The 22,766-nt window shown below is 40.5% G+C and overlaps 1 protein-coding gene across 1 annotated transcript in view; it reads right to left on the bottom strand.

Moving 5' to 3' along the window:
* Positions 1-4,136: 4,136 nt before the first annotated feature.
* LOC120730276 (plasma membrane calcium-transporting ATPase 1-like) overlaps positions 4,137-22,766 on the bottom strand; it is a 31,361-nt gene continuing 12,731 nt past the window's right edge. The window contains exons 9-21 of the mRNA XM_040026560.1: positions 22,384-22,598; positions 21,841-22,083; positions 17,133-17,374; positions 16,821-17,058; positions 15,778-15,957; positions 14,527-14,614; positions 12,418-12,524; positions 12,060-12,251; positions 9,216-9,429; positions 8,059-8,270; positions 7,860-7,967; positions 5,683-5,862; positions 4,137-5,048 (exon numbers count right to left, since the gene is read on the bottom strand). Coding sequence (XP_039882494.1) covers positions 4,665-5,048; positions 5,683-5,862; positions 7,860-7,967; positions 8,059-8,270; positions 9,216-9,429; positions 12,060-12,251; positions 12,418-12,524; positions 14,527-14,614; positions 15,778-15,957; positions 16,821-17,058; positions 17,133-17,374; positions 21,841-22,083; positions 22,384-22,598 — 2,603 coding nt within the window. The 3' untranslated portion in view covers positions 4,137-4,664. The remainder of the gene's footprint in view (positions 5,049-5,682; positions 5,863-7,859; positions 7,968-8,058; positions 8,271-9,215; positions 9,430-12,059; positions 12,252-12,417; positions 12,525-14,526; positions 14,615-15,777; positions 15,958-16,820; positions 17,059-17,132; positions 17,375-21,840; positions 22,084-22,383; positions 22,599-22,766) is intronic.

Raw genomic sequence — 22,766 nt, 5'->3', positions numbered from 1 at the left:
CTTCTTCTTTATCCTCATTATTAGTAGCAGTGTGAATGGCAGTTAAATGCCATAGTGAATGGGAATGAAATTCCATGATTGTCTATTTTCTATCTGTCTCTTTTGTCACTGATACCAATGCCCCATGAGTGACACCATATCCTGATCTTAATTTGGACAGTTCCACCTACAGCTGTATTTAGCCAGGTGACCCCTTTCAAAATCACGTGCCTTTTTTAATATCTATCTATCTATCTATCTATCTATCTATCTATCTATCTATCTATCTATCTATCTATCTATCTATCTATCTATCTATCTATCTATCTATCTATCGATCGATCCATCGATCCATATATATAGGGAGAGAGAGCCACACCACTGTGTCTCCCTTTCTCTCCACATAGCACTGTTGCCTCTGACACCCTTCCCCCACCTATCACTTTCACTCATGACCAGGTTCAGATGCAAATGAGGAGACTCCACTCAGGCAAGTCTGCTGGACCAGAAGGGGCGAGTCCCCGCTTCCTCAAGGCCTGTGGCCCCAGCTTTGTGGAGTCTTTCATAAACTGTTCATGTTGAGTCCGAGTCTGCAGAGGGTTGCAGTGCTGTGGAAGACATCATGCCTCGTCCCTGTACCAAAGACGCCAGGTCCTCTGGATTACAGGCCTGTGGCACTGACCTCCCACATCATGAGACATGACATCATGCAGAGAAATACTGTATTAATTTTGGGCATGTTATTTTTGAGCAGGAACCTCAGAATTGACTCTTGGAGTTTAACAGGTTAACCTCTTTGACTGTTTTTTTCTTTTTGTCAAGTCTGTATTTGCCCACCAGGTGTCTCACAGGGATCACTCTGGGACAACCTTCTATGTCCATGACAAAGAGATTTCTTTAACTCTTTGGTGAAATGTGTTATAATTTCCTGTTCTATGTTCTATACAATAAAGTTGAATGAGGGGACTCTTAGTGCTCATCCCAAGCCAGGGTAAAAGAAAAGGGTTGCACCAGCAAGAGGATCTGATGTAAGATGTTGGCCAAATCAAATATAGGGCTCGTAAAGAAGGACAATTTCATGGAATCAGACTGGTGTACCATGGTGTAGATAGGAAGTGAAATGGAGTTGGAGTAATCTTGAATATGAATGTTAATAGTGTTGGGGGAGTTGAAGACAAGGTTACAGAGATCGACTGGCTTGGCAGAGAGATTGCACTGGAGAGGATGTGCAGCACCCGTGATTAAGAATAGAGATGGAAATGAATAAAGTGAAGTGCGTGTGTTGAGAAGATGGAAATAGTACTTTGAGGAGCAGATGAATAGAATAGAGAAAACAATGGATAACCGAGAGGAAGTGCAGTGAATCTTTAAGTCAGAAGAGAGAGCAGCTCAGAGGATGAAGTGGAAAAGCGGTTGGTCCATTCACATTCATCCAGGCTATGGATGTATGGACATGTCTGGGGGCAGAGAGCGGTGGAAGTTTTCAACAAAATTAAGGTTAGGGAGAGAGTGAGGATGCCTGAGGAATGAAGAAGCGTACTGCTGATTTGCAGAGCTGCACAGAGGGTTCAAGCTGATCAAGCATTCATTACAGCTATGGGAAAGAACTGACAATCTCTGAGCAGGACTATGCCTCCTAGTGAAGAAAGAGCATTGCAAAAGATGAAAGAGAATCCAGTCGGAGTGGAGTGGGTGGAGACAAGTGTCAGGGGTCATAGTATATCTGATGGACAGCTCAGGCTGAGTGATTTGGAGTCAGAGGCGAGACTGAGATGGTTTGGATATGTGCAGAGGTGGGATAATGGATATATTGAACCACAGAGGCGACAGAGAAGATTTCTGGTTGTACTGAAGGAGAACATGCTCAGTGTAACGGAGCCACATGCTATAGGATAGTCTAAGGAGCTTGGAAAGAAAAGCATCTGGACTTGTTTAAGTTGCTTGAGCTTCTCATCCGAGAAGCTTCTTCAGTTCTAAGGTCAAATGGTGGAGAGTCCCAGATTTAAACCTAGTGGGAGTAACCCCCCACAGAGGGACAAAAGGACCCCCTGATGATCCTCTAATCGCCTGAGCCAAGGTGTGAAAACGGGTGTGGGTCCCAATCAGCCAGAGTTTCGGGTGAGCTCATTGTGAAACCTGGCCCCACCCTATCATATGATTTCCTGAGGTCAGATGGCCCAGGATGTGAGTGGTCGTTAAGGCATCTGGGAAGGGAACTCAAAACTGGATTATAGATGGCAGACAGTTGGTGTCATAAACCACCGCCTCTGTTCAAAGATGGTCGCTCACAGTGGATGTAAATGGCTTCTTTCACTCCTCTTTCAAACCATCTGTCCTCTCTGTCCAAAATGTGAACATTGCCATCCTCAAAAGAGTGTCCTTTATCTTTTAGATGCAGATGAACTGCTGAGTCTTGTCCTGTGGAGGTGGCTCTTCTGTGTTGTGCCATACGTTTGTGAAGTGGCTGTTTGGTCTCTCCAATGTAGAGGTCTGGGCATTCCTCGCTGCACTGTACAGCATACACCACGTTGTTAAGTTTGTGTTTTTGGGTTTTGTCTTTGAGATGAACCAGTTTCTGTCTGAGTGTGTTGCTGGGTCTGAAGTACACTGGAATGTCGTGTTTGGAGAAAACTCTCCTGAGTTTCTCTGATACACCGGCTACATAGGGGATGACAATGTTGTTGCGTCTGTCCTTCTTATCCTCCCTCGTTGTTGTCTGATCTTCTTTTCTGTGCCTCTTTGCTGACTTTATGAACGCCCAGTTAGGATAACCGCATGTTTTGAGTGCTTCCTTTACATGTGTGTGTTCCTTCTTTTTCCCTTCAGGTTTAGAGGGAACATGTTCTGCCCGGTGGTGTAGGGTCCTAAATACTCCAAGTTTGTGTTCCAGATGGTGATGGGAGTCAAAGAGGAGGTACTGGTCCATGTGTGTGGGCTTCCGATAAACTTCAATGTTGAGGTTGCCATTCTCTTCAATGCGCACGGCGCAGTCCAGGAAAGGCAAACAGTCGTCCTTTGTGTCTTACCTGGTGAACTTGATGTTTTTATCCACGGCGTTAATTTGCGCAGTGAAGGATTCCACTTCTTGTGTTTTGATTTTGACCCAGGAGTCGTCTGGATACTCTCCCTTTAAAAGAGCCAAGAGCCTTTCTCTCCACTTCTTCCATGTAAAGGTTGGCTACAATAGGTGACACGGGGGAGCCCATGGCACAGCCACGTTTTTGTCTGTAGAAGCCTTCATTGTATTTGAAGTATGTTGTGGTGAGGCAGAGGTCTAACAGTGTGCAAATCTGATCGGGTGTGAAGTTGGTCCTGTCTTCCAAGAAGCTGTCTTCTTGTAGTCGTTTTCTGACAGTCTCCACGGCCTCCGTGGTGGGTATGCAAGTGAAGAGAGAGACTACATCAAAGGACACCATGGTTTCATCTGGATCCAGGGTAAGTTTCTGGACCTTGTCGTTGAAGTCGTGGAGTTCTTGATGTGATGTGGGGTGTTCACCACAAGAGGTGCAAGGATGGTAGAAAGGTGTTTTGAAATGTTGTAAGTTGCTTCCCTGAGCAAAGACCACAACATCACTATATTACCAGCTGATAAGGGAAGGTGCACTGTGGTCCGATGACCTGGATGACTGAGAACCTTCACAGACATGCTGTAGGATAGAGTGAAATATGGCAAGATGAAAATATGAGCTTTATTTTTACACTGAACATGTTTTATTTGTTTGTTTTGTTTGTCAAATTTCCCCCATTTTTATTTTTTGCAATTGTAATGTTATCCTTGAAATATTACATTTTTGTAACCTTATTTACATGTTTGTATTTTTTCTAAAATATTGTAAAGAATCGTCTTTTTGCAAAAAACAAAACAACAAAACAAAACATACATATTTCAGTAGCATTACCTTTTTTTTAATCCCACTTTTTCTTTGTTAAATTTTTGACACATAGATGAAGAATGATGACGACATCTCAGTGCTGTGCTGTCACATACTGTCTGACGGCGTATCTTAGGAAATGTGTGTGAAGTAAAGCCTGAGACTGGAAGGCTCTATAATCCAGTGAATTCATTGTGAAAATATTTGAAAAGACTTTTGATAACTGCTACAGCTCTTCTTTTGTCTGATGTAATGCTTTACCAAAGTTATCCAGCTCTCAAAGTCTATTTTTTGAAACTTTTAATAACTTTTTTTGTAACTTTTTCAATCTAAAACCACACTAAAATAAAATTCAACATTAAACACCTCCCTCAAAACTTTCTCTCTACAACACAAAATACTAAACATTTCAGTGACAGATCCTTAACAAAAAACTAACATGAACCATCACTACCGGCTCCCATCAGCTGGTCTGCTGAAAAACTGTAACATCCCACATTTAAAACTACATTAACAGAATATGTACACAATCAGAACTGATTACTCATTGTTCCCTGCACAAACAACATTCTCCTAAGTAACAAGAAGTTCATTTCTATTAAAAAAGGAAACAGTCTGTGTGAGTCGCTGTCACAGAACAAAAGCACATCTGGAAACATTTCTGCAGATGAACTCTTGGTTGGAACAATTTGGTGAGTCTCTTTTTAATTTTTTCCCTTCCATGGCTCCCAGAAGAACCAGAATTCTGACCATAAAAAACACAGTACGAACATACTTTAGTAACAGGAAGTGTTCAGGTAAGGGGGAGGGGCTTCAGAGTGAGGTTTCCAGACTGTGCAAGGGGCTTCCTGGACAGGGTGGTAGTCCTGCTGAGTTGGGAGGGACCAGTGCAGACCTGGAGATGTCCTTATGTAACGGGATGACACGGTCCAAGGCGTTGTTGTTCTCGTTGGGGGTGAAGGGGAGAGGCGGCTGGCTGGACAATCCAGTAAGTGGCGGTGGGATGAAAATAGAGTTTCGTTTGGTAGGGGGATCATCTTCACTCTCATTTTCATCGATGAGGGGGATCTGAGGTTCTGAGTCTTCAATACGGAACTCGGGATGATTCATGAAGTTGTGAATGGAACTGCGAGATTCAGGTGTCTCCAGACCTTCATAGGGAGACACACTGTCCCTGAAGGCCTTCACCACACGGATCTGGGAGATCAGAGAAAGTGAGTCAACTCAGGTAGATCATTTACAGCAGCAGTCCCCAACCTGTTTTGTGCCACAGACCGGTTTATGCCTGACAATATTTTCATGGACCGGCCTTTAAGGTGTCGCGGATAAATACAACAAATTAAAACTAGTACCGGTACCGAAAAAAATAAGATTTATTCATAACACACGTGAAAAGACCCAGGAAAACTGAGTTAACGATAAAAACGATAACAAAATAACCAATAAAAACCCTGAAAACCATACATTTCACACCCGATCCTCAACTCTCGCGGCCCGGTACCAAACGACTCACGTACCAGTTCCGGTCCGTGGCCCGGGGGTTGGGGACCGCTGATTTACAGGACATTCAACCACATAGATTCTGACTGTTGATCAAAATAAGCCCAAACATAAGGTCCTACATCATTCAATCACTTTATTTCCTGTCTGACAGATTTACTCTGTAGTTTAAACTTCACAAATTGATGACATCACGATTTCTGATGGTAACAGTGGTTCAACAACCAGTTGAAATTTAAATCTCCTCAGGAATTTTTAACCAGATAATTATACAAAAGATATCTGGCAAAACACATGAGACACAAATGTATCTTTAAGCTTGAAATCGTACCTGTGTCTGGATGCGGCTCAGGCCGCGGCACCACAGGATGTGGCCATTGCTTAGCTCGAGGTCTCCGTGGTCAACCACATCATTACCCTCATCGGACCCATCAGGGATCTCTTCCTGCAGTGTGGCATGACCTGCTGTCTTCAGAAACTTCAGCCACTTTGTCGGGACACTTGACACCAACTGACAAAATGAAAAAAAATATTGCACCTGTCAAAGATAGCAGCAGCGCATCCTGGACACCTCAATATGAAGATTTAATGCAACCATTGTCTCATGATGATTATCTGCAAAGAGGTCATTATTTCTTCATTCATCCATCCATTCTCTTATTTATCTTATTTATTCAAGTATTGTGGTATTGAGCATCCTACTTTTGTGGTCTATTATTGATGCATTTACTAGTCTGTTTTTTTTATTTCTGTTAACATAATGTAGGCTCAGGTAAAATTATGCCCATCACACTGAGGCGGGCAATGTTTACCAGTGAGTGTGAGTCTTTTTGAATGTGAGTTGTTCTTTTAACTTTATTTCTTTTTAACACCACTCCCATTGTAAAAGACAAAGAGTTCCTAATGACTTGCCTGATTGATTCACCGTACTTTAGTTTCAGTTGATAGTTCTTCGACACATTATGCAGATGTCTTAGGCATGAAGTCATAGTGGTTATTTCTTTAAGGTCTGTTGGAAGCTTTAGTTACTGTTGGAATGTTTAAACCATTTCTAAACCATCTCGCAAGTCTCAGATCGTTTGAGCAGAGGAGGGATAGTGGATATACTGGACAAAGGAAACTGAATGGCTGTAGCTCAGGTGGTAGAGCGGGTCATCTACTGATCGGAAGGTTGGTGGTTCGATTCCTGGCTTCCCCTAGACTGCATGCCAACTATCCTTGGGCAAGATACTAACCCCAGATTGCTCTCCGATGCATCCATCGGAGTATGAATGTTAGTTAGAAAATGTGCTGGTGCGAATGGGTGTGAATGGGTGAATGCACAAGTTGTGTAAAGTGCTTTGAGTGCTCAGAAGAGTAGAAAAGTGCTATATAAGAACCAGTCCATTTACCATTTACCATGAATATGGAGCTATTAGCTAACAACACTGAGAAGATTCATGGATGTAGTGAAAGAGGACATCCACTGGGTTGATGTATCAGAAAAGGATACTAGGAATAAAATGAGAGGCATAAAGCGATCTGCTGTGGCTGGTCTTCTTTGGGACCAGCCAAAAGAAGAAGAAGGAATTGATTCGCAGCACTTGGCTCCTACTTACTTTGTCAATTTCTATGAAAGCAATAAGGGTAAACTTCATACAGTGCTTCTGTGTTCTGGCTTAGTTTAATCATGATACAGTGTAATATGTCATGTATCGCTGTTCTTCGTCAAGTTTGTATTTGTATTTAAATAATTTTTTAAACCAACTGAGGACCAGATTACAGATTATGCAGATACACGGAGAAAAAGAGTAAATTTAAAAAAAAACTAAAAAAACACAGCTTTATTGCCAGCAATACAAAAACTAAACTGGGAGAAAGGAGAGACACACAACCATGAGGGAGATCGCAACACAGGACCGAGCGAGATGCTGAGATAAATACATAGAAGGATAACGGAGGAAGTGAGGACCCGCGAGGAACACAGCTGCTACAAATGAACATGACGCCACAGGGGAAGCAAAATAAAATACGCTGAACATGGGAACACGAGACCTTCACAATAAAACAGGAAACTGGGGAACATGACACAGGAGTGGAGGATGGATAAAAATTATGGAATAAAACACAAGGAGGGGAAACAAGGCACAAGAACTCATACAAACACATAAACACAAATGCACAGAGGGAGACACAGAGGGCAACGACACAAGGGAAAAATATTAAATAATCAAGGAACTAAACTAGGACCATAAAAAAATCAAAACAGGATAACCAAGCACTATGGAAATAAACTTAAGACTAGCAGACTATGTATAGACTATGTATGTATAAGCAGACTTATACATAGATCATAATACAAAATAACAAAAACACAGGAAAACTCAAAACGCTGGGTCAAATGACCCAGGACCATGACAATGTCCTGATACAAAAAACCTTAGAAATAAAAAAGTGTACTTTCTTTTTAAATAATCGTAACAGCAATCAATTTAAAAAAATTTCATTTTAGCAAAAACAGTATCTTACCTGTCCCCACAGCAGACTGCCGAGGCCCAAGAAGATGCACCAAAGCCATTGCTCAAGGGTTAGGTCCACACAGCTAAAAGGTTTACCTCCAAACTGTACAATTATGAACTACAAGAGGACAGAGCAACAACATTATATGAAAATTCTTTTAATTCCATCGAGTCTGAACAGGCTGACAACTTCTTTTTTCCAGGGTTACCTGTGAGACGAAGGTTCCGAAGATGATGGAGCAGAAGATGGGGTTTCTGAAGACACCCTCAAAAACGTTTCTCTCTCCATGGATCTTGCGGGCATTAAACTCATTGAAGATCTGCATGAGGACAAAAGTATTGAACACGATGGTATAGTGCTCAGAGGGCGGGGCGTGAAGCGGGGCATTCCTGCCACTGTCGATGTCAAACAGCGTCTCACCTGTAAGGAGGATCAAAGGTCACTGAACATGAAGTCTGTATATTTTTCAAAAATGTTAATTTTTAAAAAAAATAAGTAAATACTAAGATATTTTCAAGCAATACTTTAGTGACATTTGCCACACAAAACCTATTAAAATCCCTCTAAGAATCAGCTTTCGTAAAGTTTGTTTACAAGGACAACAAACTGCAAGCAAAAAGACATAAGATTATTACACATATGGACGTAATGTAAAATATAGTACAAAGATGTGTGAGTGAAGGGAGTGCTGTGATAAACACTCAGCATCAACATTCATCTTGGCTGATCTGATTACACATGGAGAGCCCTAAGTGTGTCAGTTCACACCTGGCATTGGAAGGTATCTTCACATTTGGAACTGAAGCTGACATTCATGTTCTGTATGCAAATAAACATGCATTATTAATGCACTACTTCCATTAGCAAAAAGCTGTCCTGTTATATCCTTCCGCACCTACCAACCCACCAACTACAGTCGGGTTATGGAACTAATAATCCAGTTATTATTACCAGACCCGCAACCTGACCCAAAATTAAACCAAGTCATTCATCTTACTGCACTTTATTATTGCTTGTGCAGTAATAAAGTGCCCAGATCACCTTTGTACATTGTTAAAAGAATATGGTCATATGTACCCAAACAATCTGGATCAAACTGCTTCCTCAGGAGAACTTGGGTGTATTTACACCTGTATCTGTATCTTTCCCATTTTGATTGGTCCTGATTTGACTTACGCTGTGTCACCACTATTGCTGCAGGCACCTTAAGTTATAAATTAATGTGCATGTCATTAAGTGAAATAAGTATTTCATACCCTACAACCCAGCCAGAATTATGGACGGGGCCATGTACTATAAAATCTCCTAATATGGCCACCCTAACAAAGAAGGGTAAAACTGGTCTTGTGTGATGTGTTCACTGACCAGCAAAGAGTAGGGTGAAGATTATGGTCAGCTGGTAGACGCCATGTCCCAGAATGTTCTTCATCATGGTGCGGGAGATGAGCGGCTTCTTGCGGCCGTATGGGTTCCTGAGCAGCAGTGCCTCAGTCGGTGGCTCCGTGGCAAGGGCCAGCGAAGCGAATGTGTCCATGATGAGGTTCACCCATAACATCTGCACAGCTTTCAGAGGAGAGTCCTGGAAACATTTTTTGTATGGTTTTTAGAAGAGGAAAATCATCCGTTAAATCCAAAAAGCATAAACAGACAGAAAAGACACCTATGAATAAACATTTACAAACAGAATTTCAAATTATGGTTTTGATTATATACACAAAGAATTAATTAAAAATATTAGGATGGGAATTGGTATTGAGAATTTAGTTTGTTAATTCTCAGGAATTTTCTTTCCAAGCTCCTTAGACAATTCTCGGGAAGGATATTGATTGTGATGTTCTTCATGTAAGCATTCAACATTCAAGAGGTTTCAATGCCTTTAGTAATTTAGAACTCACGTTGTAAACCCATAACCATCTCTGCAATAACTTAAGCTTTAAACGTTGCTAAACTCTGATAGGTGCATGGAAGTAATATCATGTCTACTAATTTCTACTCATCCAACCAAAATAAAATGTTCACCCAGTTTGCCTGAATCATTTTCAAGTGATCTCGTCTGGTTGTTGAAGTCAAAATAAAGTCAACTCAAGTACTTCTGTACTTATTTCTATAGGACATTTAAAACAAGCTTACCTGACCAAAATTATACACAACGGTCACTAAGTCACGAATAAATATGCACTAAAATACACAAAACCATAAACCTCAATTGTAAAAACCATACCTCAAAATTTTCTCATTCTGAATTTATGATGTAAAATGCGATATATGCTATATTTTATATGTGGCTGCACATATGTGGCAGACACAGTCCAAGCCACCAGTATGTCAGGGGTCTCCCCCAAGGTCATCATCCTTCTTTTATTGTGGATTAGTAGTAGCTGTACTCTGAGTCCCTCACAAATGACTGAACACTTCACCACATCTCTAAGGGAGATCCCAGACACCCTTCAGGGAAAGCTAATTTCCCACTTAAATCTATGATCTCATTCTTTTTGACACCGTCCATAATTTGTGTCCATGGGGCAGGGTAAGAATGTTATTGCACTCTGCACTCACATGCTTCACCACAACAGGCAATAGGCATCTACAACATTGCAGATGCTACACCTGTTTTTCAGTCCACTTCCCACTCTTTTATTTCTTCGCCTGTAAACAAGAGCCCAAGATACTTGAACTCCTCTGGGGAGGCTGTAGCTCAGGAGACAGAGCGGGTCCAATCCCTGGTGGTCCAATCCCTGTCTGCTTCAGTCTGCATGCCAAAGAAACTAACCCCAAGTTGCTGTGTGAATGTTAGATAGAAAGAGCTTACAAAGAAAGTACTTGTGTGAATGGGTAAATAAGGCAAGTTGTATAAAGTGCTTTGAGTGCTCAAATAGAGTAGAACTAGCACTATATAAGAGGTGCAGTGCATTTACCCAGAGCGGGCTCTCCAGCTGAGAACCATTGGTCTCAGAATTTGATGTGCTAATTGTCACCCCAGTCACTTTATACTCACTGCAAGGTATTGACCCAGGTAGTGTTCAGTAAGAGTAATAGAATTGTACCATCTGCAAAATGGAACTGGCCATGTCTGATACTTGGCTGCACTTAGAAATTCTTTCCATAAAGGTTACAAAGAGTACAAGTGACAAAGGGTTCTTTCTTATGCTTATATCTCCTATATAATATATCCAGTTATACAGGACGTATGGGATACTTCTGGCTCTGGATACTCTTGTTAATCTATTCACACAAGCACCTTTTCTATGTCTGAGTGCTTTCTAATGTTCATATACATTCACATTTTAATGAACATATCAGAAAAAACAGTGTTAAGTATCTTGCCCAAGGATACTTTGGTATGCCAACTGCAACAGCCAGGTATCAATCCACCAATCTTCCAATTAGTAAATAACCTGCTCTACCTCCTGAGCCCCACCCATACCTTACCCCAGATGAGAGCTATGGCTTATGATCGCAATTCCTGGTGCAAGGTGCACTTACAAGCACCCATATAGTTAGACATGATATTAGCTAGGCACAGAAGTCCAATAACAGCACCACTTGGGTTCAGATCCAGCAGGCCATTCCTCCCTGTCACACCCTTACAGGAGTCACAGTCATTACCCACATAAGCATTAAGGTCCACCCGCAGGACAATGGAGTCCCCAGTAGGGGCACCTTCCAGGACCCCACCCAGGGAGTCAAAAATACTCTGAGCTCTCATTAACTATATTGGCAGAAATGATTTAACAACCATTTAACAACCCAATGGTACACAACCACTTTCTTTCTATCTCACACACAGCAACTTGTCCCAGTTTAGTGACTGCCCACTAAACTGGGATATACATATATACACAGTCTCCACCTCCAGTCCAGAGCTGAATAAAGTACAAAGCTTCTCCAAGCGACTGGTTCCAGAACTCGAGTGCTGAGCATACATTGAGGTAAACACAATTATATTTAGCTAGTATCTCTCACTCTCAAGCTCTGGGTCATTCTTCATCAAAGAAATGATCTTTCATGCACCAAGAACTGTCCCACTTCTTGCAGTGGGGTTCACCCTCTATATTTATGCAGACCCAGTTGGGTTTTAGCCATTTTACTCCAAAGTATTTACAGAAATTCCAAGAAAATTGCATTTTAAAATTTAGCTAAATAAATGTACAGTACATGCGGTTAAAGTCAGTCACAGATAGACAGTGGAGGTTTTCAGGTGGCTCTGACCTGGGTGATGCAGGCTCCGGTAAAGGCCACAATGACAGCAACCACATTGACGGTGAGCTGGAACTGCAAGAATTTAGATATGCTGTCGTAGACATTCCTGCCCCACATAACAGCCTTAACAATGCTGCTGAAATTATCGTCTGTCAGGATGATGTCAGACGCCTCCTTAGCCACATCCGTCCCTGCGATGCCCTGCAGATCATAGCATGTATGCTAGTTTACGAACCTATCGTTATTATCAGTGCAAATAATATTCAATATTTAATAGCATTTAATATTAAACATCATTGCAAAAATGCTATAACAACATGTAACTAAATGTTAAAATACATTGACTTTTGATGACTGCTGAAGTTACCATAGCAAAGCCAACATCTGCTTTTTTTAGGGCAGGACCATCATTTGTTCCATCTCCAGTTACTGCAACAACCTGCCTCTGCTCAAAGACTGTGCTGTCAATAATTCCTGAAAAGACAAGTGATATGTGTTATAATCAGAGATGGGCAGTAACGCATTACTTGTAACGCGTTACTGTAATCCAATTACTTTTATCAAGTAACGAGTAAAGTAAGGGATTACTATTGCAAAAACGGTAATTAGATTACCGTTACTTTCCCGTAGGAACGCTGCGTTACTGCGTTACTAAAACCGTGATTTTTTTTGCGAGAATGTCTCATGACAGTGACGTAAGCAAGTGCGACTTCGTGGCAACAGCTGTGTGCCGATCAACAGTGGATCATATATCGAGTGCGGGAGAGAGTATGAGCGTGCAGTGTTTAAAGCGTGGAAGTACTGACCTTACTTTAAGTTTGATTCCATAAAAAGTGACAAAAACATTAGTGTCTGCTGTGCGTGGGAAGAAAACTTCTTTTTACAGCGAAAAAACCCCCTAAACTTCCAAGCAAGCACAGAGTGCGCTATGACGTAATGGGAAATTCACAGAGAAACTCGCGGATTCTTCCACTGACCGCTGCGGCACACCTGCACCAGGGTAAACCTCCGCCTACGCCACTCCTGCTTTACAGGTGAAAATAGAGCAACAGGACCGCTGAGTCTGTGACTTTATTTATTTTCTGCTGTGTTTTACTTGCATCTATTTGAAAGACTGAGTGTAAACACACACCAAAATATATTTTATGTGCTGGAATGTGCAGAAAACAGGTTTAAATATTAAACAAATTTCTTCCAGTCAGAGAATGTTACATATAATTAAATTTTTGCTTGATGCATAAAGTTAAAAGATTAAAACTAATAAAACAAGTTTTAAAAAGGGACCTTTCCATTTGATTACATTTTGTATGATCGATTCAACACGTTGTTCTCACTCCCAAAGCGTAACATTTTACGCTAGGTGACAAATCGTCAACATATTACGTTTTCGGCTACCCACCACGTTCCTAAATGACGACCTCGGCAAAAAGAGGAAATATGAGAACCGTCTGGACTCCATCTACACATGTTCGCTCTTTTTCTTCAAATCGCTTAGAAACACGCTATTTAACATCATTACAGTCCTGGTTAAGATCAGGAATAAGGTTATGGTTAGGGCTAGGGATAAGGTTAGGTTTAGGGCTGGAATACAGGGCTGGAACGTCTATTACCGCGGGACCGTCATTGCACTGGATTCCAGCCATAACCCGCCGCGTACCATAAGAACGCCGAAGGTCTCCTTTCGCGTTCCTCAGGAATGCCGCGGGACGTGACAAAACGTCGACATGTTACGCCTCGGGAGTGAGAACGGGCTCGATTATGTAGAAAAAGTAGAATTGGGCTGAAAGATCTATCGCTTTATTACCTATTCAGGTTGTAAATCGTGTTTTTAAAAAGTAACTAAGTAATTAATTACTTTTGAAAATAAGTAATCAGTAAAGTAACGGGACTACTTTTTGGGGAAGTAATCAGTAATTAGTTACTGATTACTTTTTTCAAGTAACTTGACCAACACTGGTTATAATGACTACACATTTTTGAGCATTAATAAGGTATGAGTGAATACTTTATTCATTATTTGTAAAGCATTACTCCTGATAGAATCCATTTTCAAAATTACGTTTTTAGAATGCTTAATCAATATTTCTTTGGATCTGGATGTAACTGATAAATGAAATGTTAAAAATGGGTGTTTGCTTTTCTTTTCTTTTGACTTTTAGAGGCTTGGTTACAAAACTAAATGCTTTACAAATAATGAATTCAATAATTACTAATACCTTACTAATGTTTAACAGTGTGAAAGGATCAACTTTAACATAAGCTGCCTTTCAATTTCTTTCCACATGTTCTTATATTTACTTTGTAAGGTTTAATTTCTATTGCTTTTAATATTCATATTTATGTAACTCAAAATGAACCTTCTTGTGTACAAATTTTCCTGTAAACATAAATTGTCCTTCTCTCAATGGTTCAATCTACCCGTTGTCACTAACTGTCTCCTGCCCCACCCACCCTCTTTGATCCAGATGTGTCTAACCTTTGACCAAAGTGTGTTTGTCCGTTGGAGATGATCGAGCGAGGACTCGGAGTTTGGGCCAAATCTTATCAAGACGTTCCTGCTCAATCTGCAAAACAAAAAGAGAGAGAAGACCAAAAAAAATCTATGTTTTAACGGCAAAATATTGATTTAAATCACTGTTTGTCCAACTAATTGTGCTGACCTTCCAACCAGATGCAGCATATGCTTCCTCACAATTTTCAAGGGGATGAGCAGATCATTGAGGTTATACATTTTATATATTGTAGGGCCTCTACCTTACCATAGAATAACTGTTGTTGTTCAGATAACTATCATTAACTGAGGCTATGTTGATCAAATCAAATTGAATTAAAGTTACAGAGGTAGGAAGTAAAAAAGTACAAATACTTTATTACTGTAATTAAATAGAATTTTCATATATCTGTACTTCACTTGAGTAGTTATTTTTTGTTGCATAAAAAGAGACGAACGAGGCAAAACTTTGTGCCATGGTCAGGGGTTAAAGTGGGCCAGTGTTTTTTTGTTTTTGGCACAACACCAGAACAACTGCAGATGTCCTGCTACCCCTTCAAAAGAGTAGCAAGCATAAACAGATGGAACTTCTATCAACTGTTTGTCTGTGCATTTTGTCACACAGTGCTTCTGCTGCCTTAAGGTCCAGCTGATTGTATTTCACAGGGAGAGAATGAGAGCTAACTTCACTCAGAGATGGAGAAAGAAAAGAAAGACAGGACAGAAGTGGAAGATCATAAGGTAAGGACTGCTCAGTGGCATAAAATGGAGATTTAAGATAAGATAAGATAACCTTTATTAGTCTCACACGTGGGAAATTTGTTAAATTTAAAGCTTACATATAAGTCCTCATGTTTTTAACATGTGACATCATGTTTTTCTCATACTATGAAATGTGCAGCAAAACAAACGAATGCAGACAAACTGTGTTATTAAAGGCTTTATGAAAATACTCTGCTGTACCTTTGATTTAAAGTGAAGGACAGTGAAGAAAAGTGTGTGTGACTGGTGCTTAGTGGCAGCACTGGTTGGCTCACGAAGCATAAAAATGGAGAACAAACCAATAGACTAGTCCTTATCACATTTGTAACAGTGAGCCAGGCCATAATGGTAAGTAAATGCATAAATGCACATCTCACACAGCATTCTAATGTTTGTGTTTTTATTGTGTCACTTTTCTTATTTTCACAGTCATCTACTGATCAGTCAAATCCTCTTTCTTTATGTTTGTCTGACCTCTCCCATTTCATTGTGAATGCGTCGGTTGAACTCTTTGCCCTCCAAACACAGGAAATCATCTCCAGGATGCAAAATGCCACATTTAATGGCAATTGCACGGGCAGTATTGATATTGTCTCCAGTCACCATGCGAACAGTGATTCCAGCCCGCTGGCACTTTCTGATGGCTTCTGGAACCTATGGAGCAAAAGAAAAGAAAAAACATGCATCTAGTACGTGAGCTTGATTGGAACACTGAAAAAATAAAAGGTTCGAACAAAGAAAAATACTGACTGACTCACAGCTAGTTTTTGCAATAATCATAGTTTTACAAACAATGAAATGTTGCTGACAAAATACCGTTCCCATGGTGTCTACAGAGTTTCTGAATTATTGTAGCCAATGATCCAGTCTTTCAGACATCTGTACTTTAGCTCAGGGGTGTCAAACAATAGGACAGAATCTACCCAGCAAAGGCCCCAAACCAGACCACTGGATGGCTTTGGAAATTTTGAGGGAGGGCAGATTTGGGACTTTTAACCATATTTTCATTGGTTTTACAGTGTTTTGTTCTGATAAGGACATCCACAACAGCTATTCATATTACACCAAAGTAATTAACTAATAGATAAACAACATCAATTATAACACAGAGAAGTCCCTTTTTTTAACTATCTACTTTAGAAATTTCTATTTTTTACATTGGGTCCTCGGGGGGGAAAGAGACATTGTATAGAAAGTGTAATTTTACATATTTATTTGTGCTGACAGATTTCCTGCATTTACTACAAAATAATTTCTCTATCATGTAGAAAAACTGAGTTGTTCTGTTGAAATTCCACATTAAATGGGATTAATTGTGTAGTTAAATATGTTTACACTGACAGAAAGAGGAGTTTCTCTGGTTTGGCCCATTTAAGATCAAAGCTGGCCCACGATGTAAAATTACTTTGGCATCCTTGTCTTATTAAACATGCCACAATAATGTTAAAATAGACAGATCTTTGCTAATAGCCAATATTCTAAAGACTGGTTTGCCTGCTGTCTCTGTGTTGGCATACCTCAGGTCGTACTGGGTCCTCAATGCCAACTACAGCGATGCATGTGAGACCTGTTAGTATGTGGGCCTCATTGTCCCAGTCAGGCTCTCCATCAGACACAGGAAAATCTCTGTAGGCGAGGCAGATGGTCCTCAGTCCCTCAGACGCCATTGGCTCAACCACCTTTTTAACCAGATCATCTCGGTCGCGATGTTTGAAGACTTTGACATCACCACTGGCCGTCAAGATCTTACAACATCTGTAAACACAGAGATAGTCATGTGATCATCATCTTACTGTGTACGGCTGTGTGAGTACAAGCAGTAAACTTACTTCTTAAGCAGGATCTCAGAGGCACCCTTGCTGAACATTCGGTAGCTGCCATCATGGTTCTTTAGCACAGTGCTCATGGATTTTCTCACAGAGTTGAAGGTATAGACCTTAAAAAGTTTCTCCTCGGGGGTTTCGTTGCGAATGGCCTGATAGTCTCGGCGCAGGTCGAGGGTGAATCCCAGTAAGGCACATTCAGTCTTGTTTCCCACCTGGCGAGGGAGTCCACCATCCCTCTCTGGAGGCTGTGAGAAGAAACATCGGGAAGTTAAGTCTTTAATGAGAAGTCTGATGTACACAATATGACAACAGCACACATAATGAAATGATACAGCAACAATCAAAAGCTTCAATACACAACTTTCAACAACAAGGTTTTAAAGTTAATTTAAAATAAAAGTCAGTTCATGTATAGCCTTTTTATCTTGTATATGTGCTTATGTATGACTTGTGTCTGATTTCCCTCCATGTTGTGTTCTTTGCTGTAATTTACAGCAGTAAAGGCTTTCAGATACTGTTCGTCTGCTGTAGGTGTTTTAGGGTTGACACTTTTTCTTTTGTCCTCCACTTATCCAGTTTCCTGAAAGTTTTTAAGGACACACTGTGCTGAAACTAGTACTTTTGGTTAAAAATGACTAGTTCATGCCTGCCAAACTGTAAATTCAAGAGTTGTCTTGTGGCATGCTAGTCTTTAATACAGTGTCTGGTATGAGAAAACACATTTAGTTGTATTTATCTGTTGTTAAATTTGGCATTTATTGGACTTTCTAATTAAATTTTATGTTTATAACATAACCACATGAATTTTTAATGCTAGACTGTTTTCAGTCTGAAAACTAAGCACAATTGGATATCAATAAACTTACTATTCTACTTACAAGAAAAACAGTCTGTCACTATCAATACAACTGTAGCTGCAGCTGTAAACTAGATATTTCATCCGTGACAGTCAAATAATGATCACTGTTTGAGGTTCAATTAAAATTAATTCATTTCAGTTTAATTCTGTTTTATTTATGTAAGGCACTTTATATAGTAAGGTAAAGAGCCTGCAATAATGTTTTCCAGGGTAAATAGAAGATTTTATAAATTTTTCACAAGGGTAGCTTTCTGTTGCCTTTTAGTGTACTTAGTTCTTCTGTCAAGACAGCCCTGAACATGGCAAAGGCTGAGCGCTATATCTGGTTTCCTGGGCAGAACCAGCTGGCTGCCCAATGTAAAGTCAAAGAATTTCTCCAAGGGATTAATAAAGGATAACTTAAACCTATCTGTCAGTTCACAGGCTCTCACATTCATTAGGCGACTGCTTGGGGATTCCAAACCCCAGGCTATGCTGCTGATCTTTTAAGCTTGAAATAATTGTCAGACAAAACCCTCATTCAGATCTGGCGTTTGGAATTATTTTGGTTTTCATGTGACGTATGACCCTGAAGGTAAGCGAGTCATGGACTAAAGTAAAACAGTATGTTGGATGTGCCATGCAATGCTCAATTACATGGGTGGGAACTAGTGTGTTAGCTCGTTAACGTGTTGGCCGTCTAGCCCCACGCACGGGGCGATCAGGGGTAGCTCGTTAACGGAGATTTGCCGTGTTGTGGCGTTAACGTCATTTCAACGAGATTAACCTGAAAGCACTAGTGGGAACACAACGAATATGACTGCACATTTACATCATCCTAGTGCAAAAACAACAAGCATGCATGCTACAAACTTTAGCCAAGTCATTTAGACAGCCGTTAGCACATGAGTCTCCTTATAGGGACCTGATATGTTTAATATGCTGCTGAGAATATAGCCCAGAAGAAGCGTATAGTATAGCTTTTATTTTGGAAAGAGACATTTCTCTGTAATAAACTCTCTTTTCCAAAGATGCATGATTCCTCAATCAGATACAGGGCTCGCAATATCGCTAGCCCGACATCCTGGGGCTAGCGATTTTTCCAGTCGGGCTACCAAAATCTATCTCTGCCCTGCCCGTCGGGCTATTGTAGGAAGGAAAAATATATGTCAATGCTTTTGCATTCTTTCGGAAATGTAGCTGGGTAATTATGTCATTGGCATCGGTGAGCCACTGTCAATATGTGACATACTGAAATCGCGTTTGAATTTGCGCTTGTTTTTTTTGCTTTCACTTTGCAATCGCTCAGACAGCACTGATTGATGAGTGATGATAATTTGCGCACCAATTCCTCTGACATCGTCTTATTAATCGTTAGCTTACTACACAAACATGACAAGTGAAATCTCCCGCAGCTTAAACATGTGAGAGGTTGATCGCGCAGAGAATCGTTGAGCGTTATGTGAGTGCGTGTGTAAAAGCAGCACGATATGTATTTTAGTTCTGCTGAGCCAAATAAGACAGGTCAGGGTGAAGAAGTGACAGCCAAAGAAAAGCTTACCACAAAACGGAAAAGTTATGACAAATCAGACTATAAGGCAAAAAGAAAGTGCAGCTTTATGGTTTCATGGACAAAAGAATTTCTGTGGCTGCAATATGACGAGCTAAATAACCAGGGCTGCACATAAGTGGTCCGCAGGTGCGCATTCGCTGTCAAAATAAAAAACACGCACAAGGGTTAGGGTTAAATTTAAAAACTGTACTTTTGAGTTAAAATATATATTTATAATTTTAATAAATGACAAATTAAAAAGGCATGAACATTTTTTTTGTATCGAAAAAATATCGAACCGTGACACCAAAGTATCGAACCGAACCGAACCGTGAATTTTGTGTATCGTTGCACCCCTAATATATATATGTATATATATATATATATATATATATATACATATATATATTAGGGGTGCAACGATATTCGTATCGATATTGAACCGTTCGATACAGTGCTTTCGGTTCGGTACGCATATGTATCGAACAATACAACATTTGTAATTTATTTTATCAATTTTCCTTCTGACGATGCTGTCTGTGTTGAGCGCTCAGTGAATCTGCGTTCGACTACTCCGCCTAGGCTGCACTGTCGAGCGCAGATCCACTGAGCGCTCAACACAGACAGCATAGTCAGAAGGAAGAGCGCAGGGCAAGCTAGCGAGACAGAAGTTAAGCTCTACTTGCAACATTCAGATCTGGCGTTTGGAATTATTTTGGTTTTCATGTGACGTATGACCCTGAAGGTAAGCGAGTCATGGACTAAAGTAAAACAGTATGTTGGATGTGCCATGCAATGCTCAATTACATTGGTGTGAACTAGTGTGTTAGCGCAGTTAGCTCGTTAACGTGTTTGCCGTCTAGCCCCATGCACGGAGCGATCGGCGGTAGCTCGTTAACGGAGATTTGCCGTGTTGTGGCGTTAAGGTCATTTCAACGAGATTAACCTGAAAGCACTAGTGGGAACACAACGAATATGACTGCACATTTACGCCGACATCATCCTAGTGCAAAGACAAGTGGAAGCAGACAAAAAAAAGCAAGCATGCTACTAACTTTAGCCGAGTCATTTAGACAGCTGTTAGCACATGATTCTCCTTATGCTGCTGAGAATATAGCCCAGAAGAAGCGGATATTATAGCTTTTAATTTGGAAAGAGCCATTTCTCTGTAATAAACTCTCTTTTCCAAAGATGAGTGATTCCTCAATCAGATACAGGGCTTGCAATATCGCTAGCCCGACGTCCCGGAGCTAGCGATTTTTTCAGTCGGGCTACCAAAATCTATCTCTTCCCTGCCCGTCGGGCTATTGTAGGAAAAATATATGTCAATGCTTTTGCATTCTTTCAGAAATGTAGCTGGGTAATTATGTCATTGGCATCGGTGAGCCACTGTCAATATGTGACATATTGAAGTCGCGTTTGAATTTGCGCTTGTTTTTTTGCTTTCACTTTGCAATCGTGCGAACTGTGTATAGAGAGCGACAGCACTGATCTGTGAGTGATGATAATTTGTGCACCAATTCCTCTGACATCGTCTTATTAATCGTTAGCTTACTATGCAAACATGACAAGTGAAATCTCCCGCAGCAAGCTTAAACATGTGAGAGGTTGATCGCGCAGAGAATCGCTGAGCTTATGTGAGTGAGCGTGTAAAAGCATTTCAGTTCTGCTGAGCCAAATAAGACAGGTCAGGGTGAAGAAGTGACAGCCAAAGAAAAGCTTACCACAAAACGGAGAAGTTATGACAAATCAGACTATAAGGCAAAAAGAAAGTGCAGCTTTATGGTTTCATGGACAAAAGAATTTCTGTGGCTGCAATATGATGAGCTAAATAACCAGGGCTGCACATGAGTGGTCCGCAGGTGCGCATTTGCTGTCAAAATAAAAAACACGCACAAGGGTTAGGGTTAAATTTAAAAACTGTACTTTTGAGTTAAAATATATATTTATAATTTTAATAAATGACAAATTAAAAATGCATGAACATTTTTTTGTATCGAAAAAATATCGAACCGTGACACCAAAGTATCGAACCGAACCGAACCGTGAATTTTGTGTATCGTTGCACCCCTAATATATATATATATATATGTTCATGTCAACTCAAAATATATATATATACACACACACACACACACACACGTATGTATGTATATATATATTATAGATAGATAGATAGTGTAGCTGAATCGGTTTCCTGTCTGTGTGCTATACAGTGGATCCAGGAGACAGTAATCCAATGAGTCCTGAACTGCTGTGTTAGTCAACCTGCACTGCACTCCATTCAGCTTCCTGAATGAACTGCTATTTTTGCAGCTCACCATAATCTTGGTGGTGTAGGCGCAGTTGACCCCGATGCCCAGGACAAGCAGGTCCAGGATTTTGGGAGGGATAAGGTCTGGCTCTGGCACCTTTTTGTAGTAGCGTTCCCCGATGTAGGCCTGCACCACTGTCATGCGATTCATAGTCAGTGTGCCCGTTTTATCAGAGCATATGGCAGTGGCATTGCCCATTGTCTCACAGGCATCCAGGTGGCGGACCAGGTTGTTGTCCTTCATCATTTTCTGATAAAAGACAAGAGCCATGTTACCAGTCTGTGGGTTTTATTTTCAATCAATCAAAAGAGCTCGGCTTGATCCAAGTTTGTCTGACGAGGGTTGAAATATTCCATTATAACTTTTGAAGTCCGGGTCATTACTACAATGAAAGAGGTGGACAATAAATAATTCTGTAAAAGTTGCACAAATACTGTGTGCTGCAAAAAAAGAATAGATTAAATATCTATCTGGCATGTTTCATCAGGCTAAATATGTTAGTTTTATTATAGCAAACATTTTTTAATTTCCCTTAGAAAATAAACAGACCTTGACTGAATAGGCTAGGGAGATGGTGACAGCCAGAGGGAGGCCTTCAGGTACAGCTACCACGAGCACCGTCACACCAATTATGAAGAACTTGACCAGAAATTGTATGTAGATGGGCACACACTCAGGGATCCACACAACCCCCTGAATGCAGAATGTATCGATCAGGAAGCGAGTGATGAGGATGATGACAGTGAGAGTTGACATGAACAGACCTGAAGGCAAAGACAGGCAGCGAAGAGAACAGAGGCACAGACTTTAGTTCATCTGTAGAGTTAATTGTGACCATAACAGATTAAGTGAACAGTGAGTTAAGTTCAAATTTGTTCTGGATCTATATATCTGCGTTCATTTCCACTGAACCATCTTAAAAATGCATACAA

This window comes from Simochromis diagramma, unplaced genomic scaffold, assembly GCF_900408965.1.
Source record: "Simochromis diagramma unplaced genomic scaffold, fSimDia1.1 OVJJ01000293.1, whole genome shotgun sequence".
In the NCBI taxonomy this organism is placed as follows: domain Eukaryota; kingdom Metazoa; phylum Chordata; class Actinopteri; order Cichliformes; family Cichlidae; genus Simochromis; species Simochromis diagramma.
This window is presented reverse-complemented; position numbering and strand designations above follow the sequence as displayed.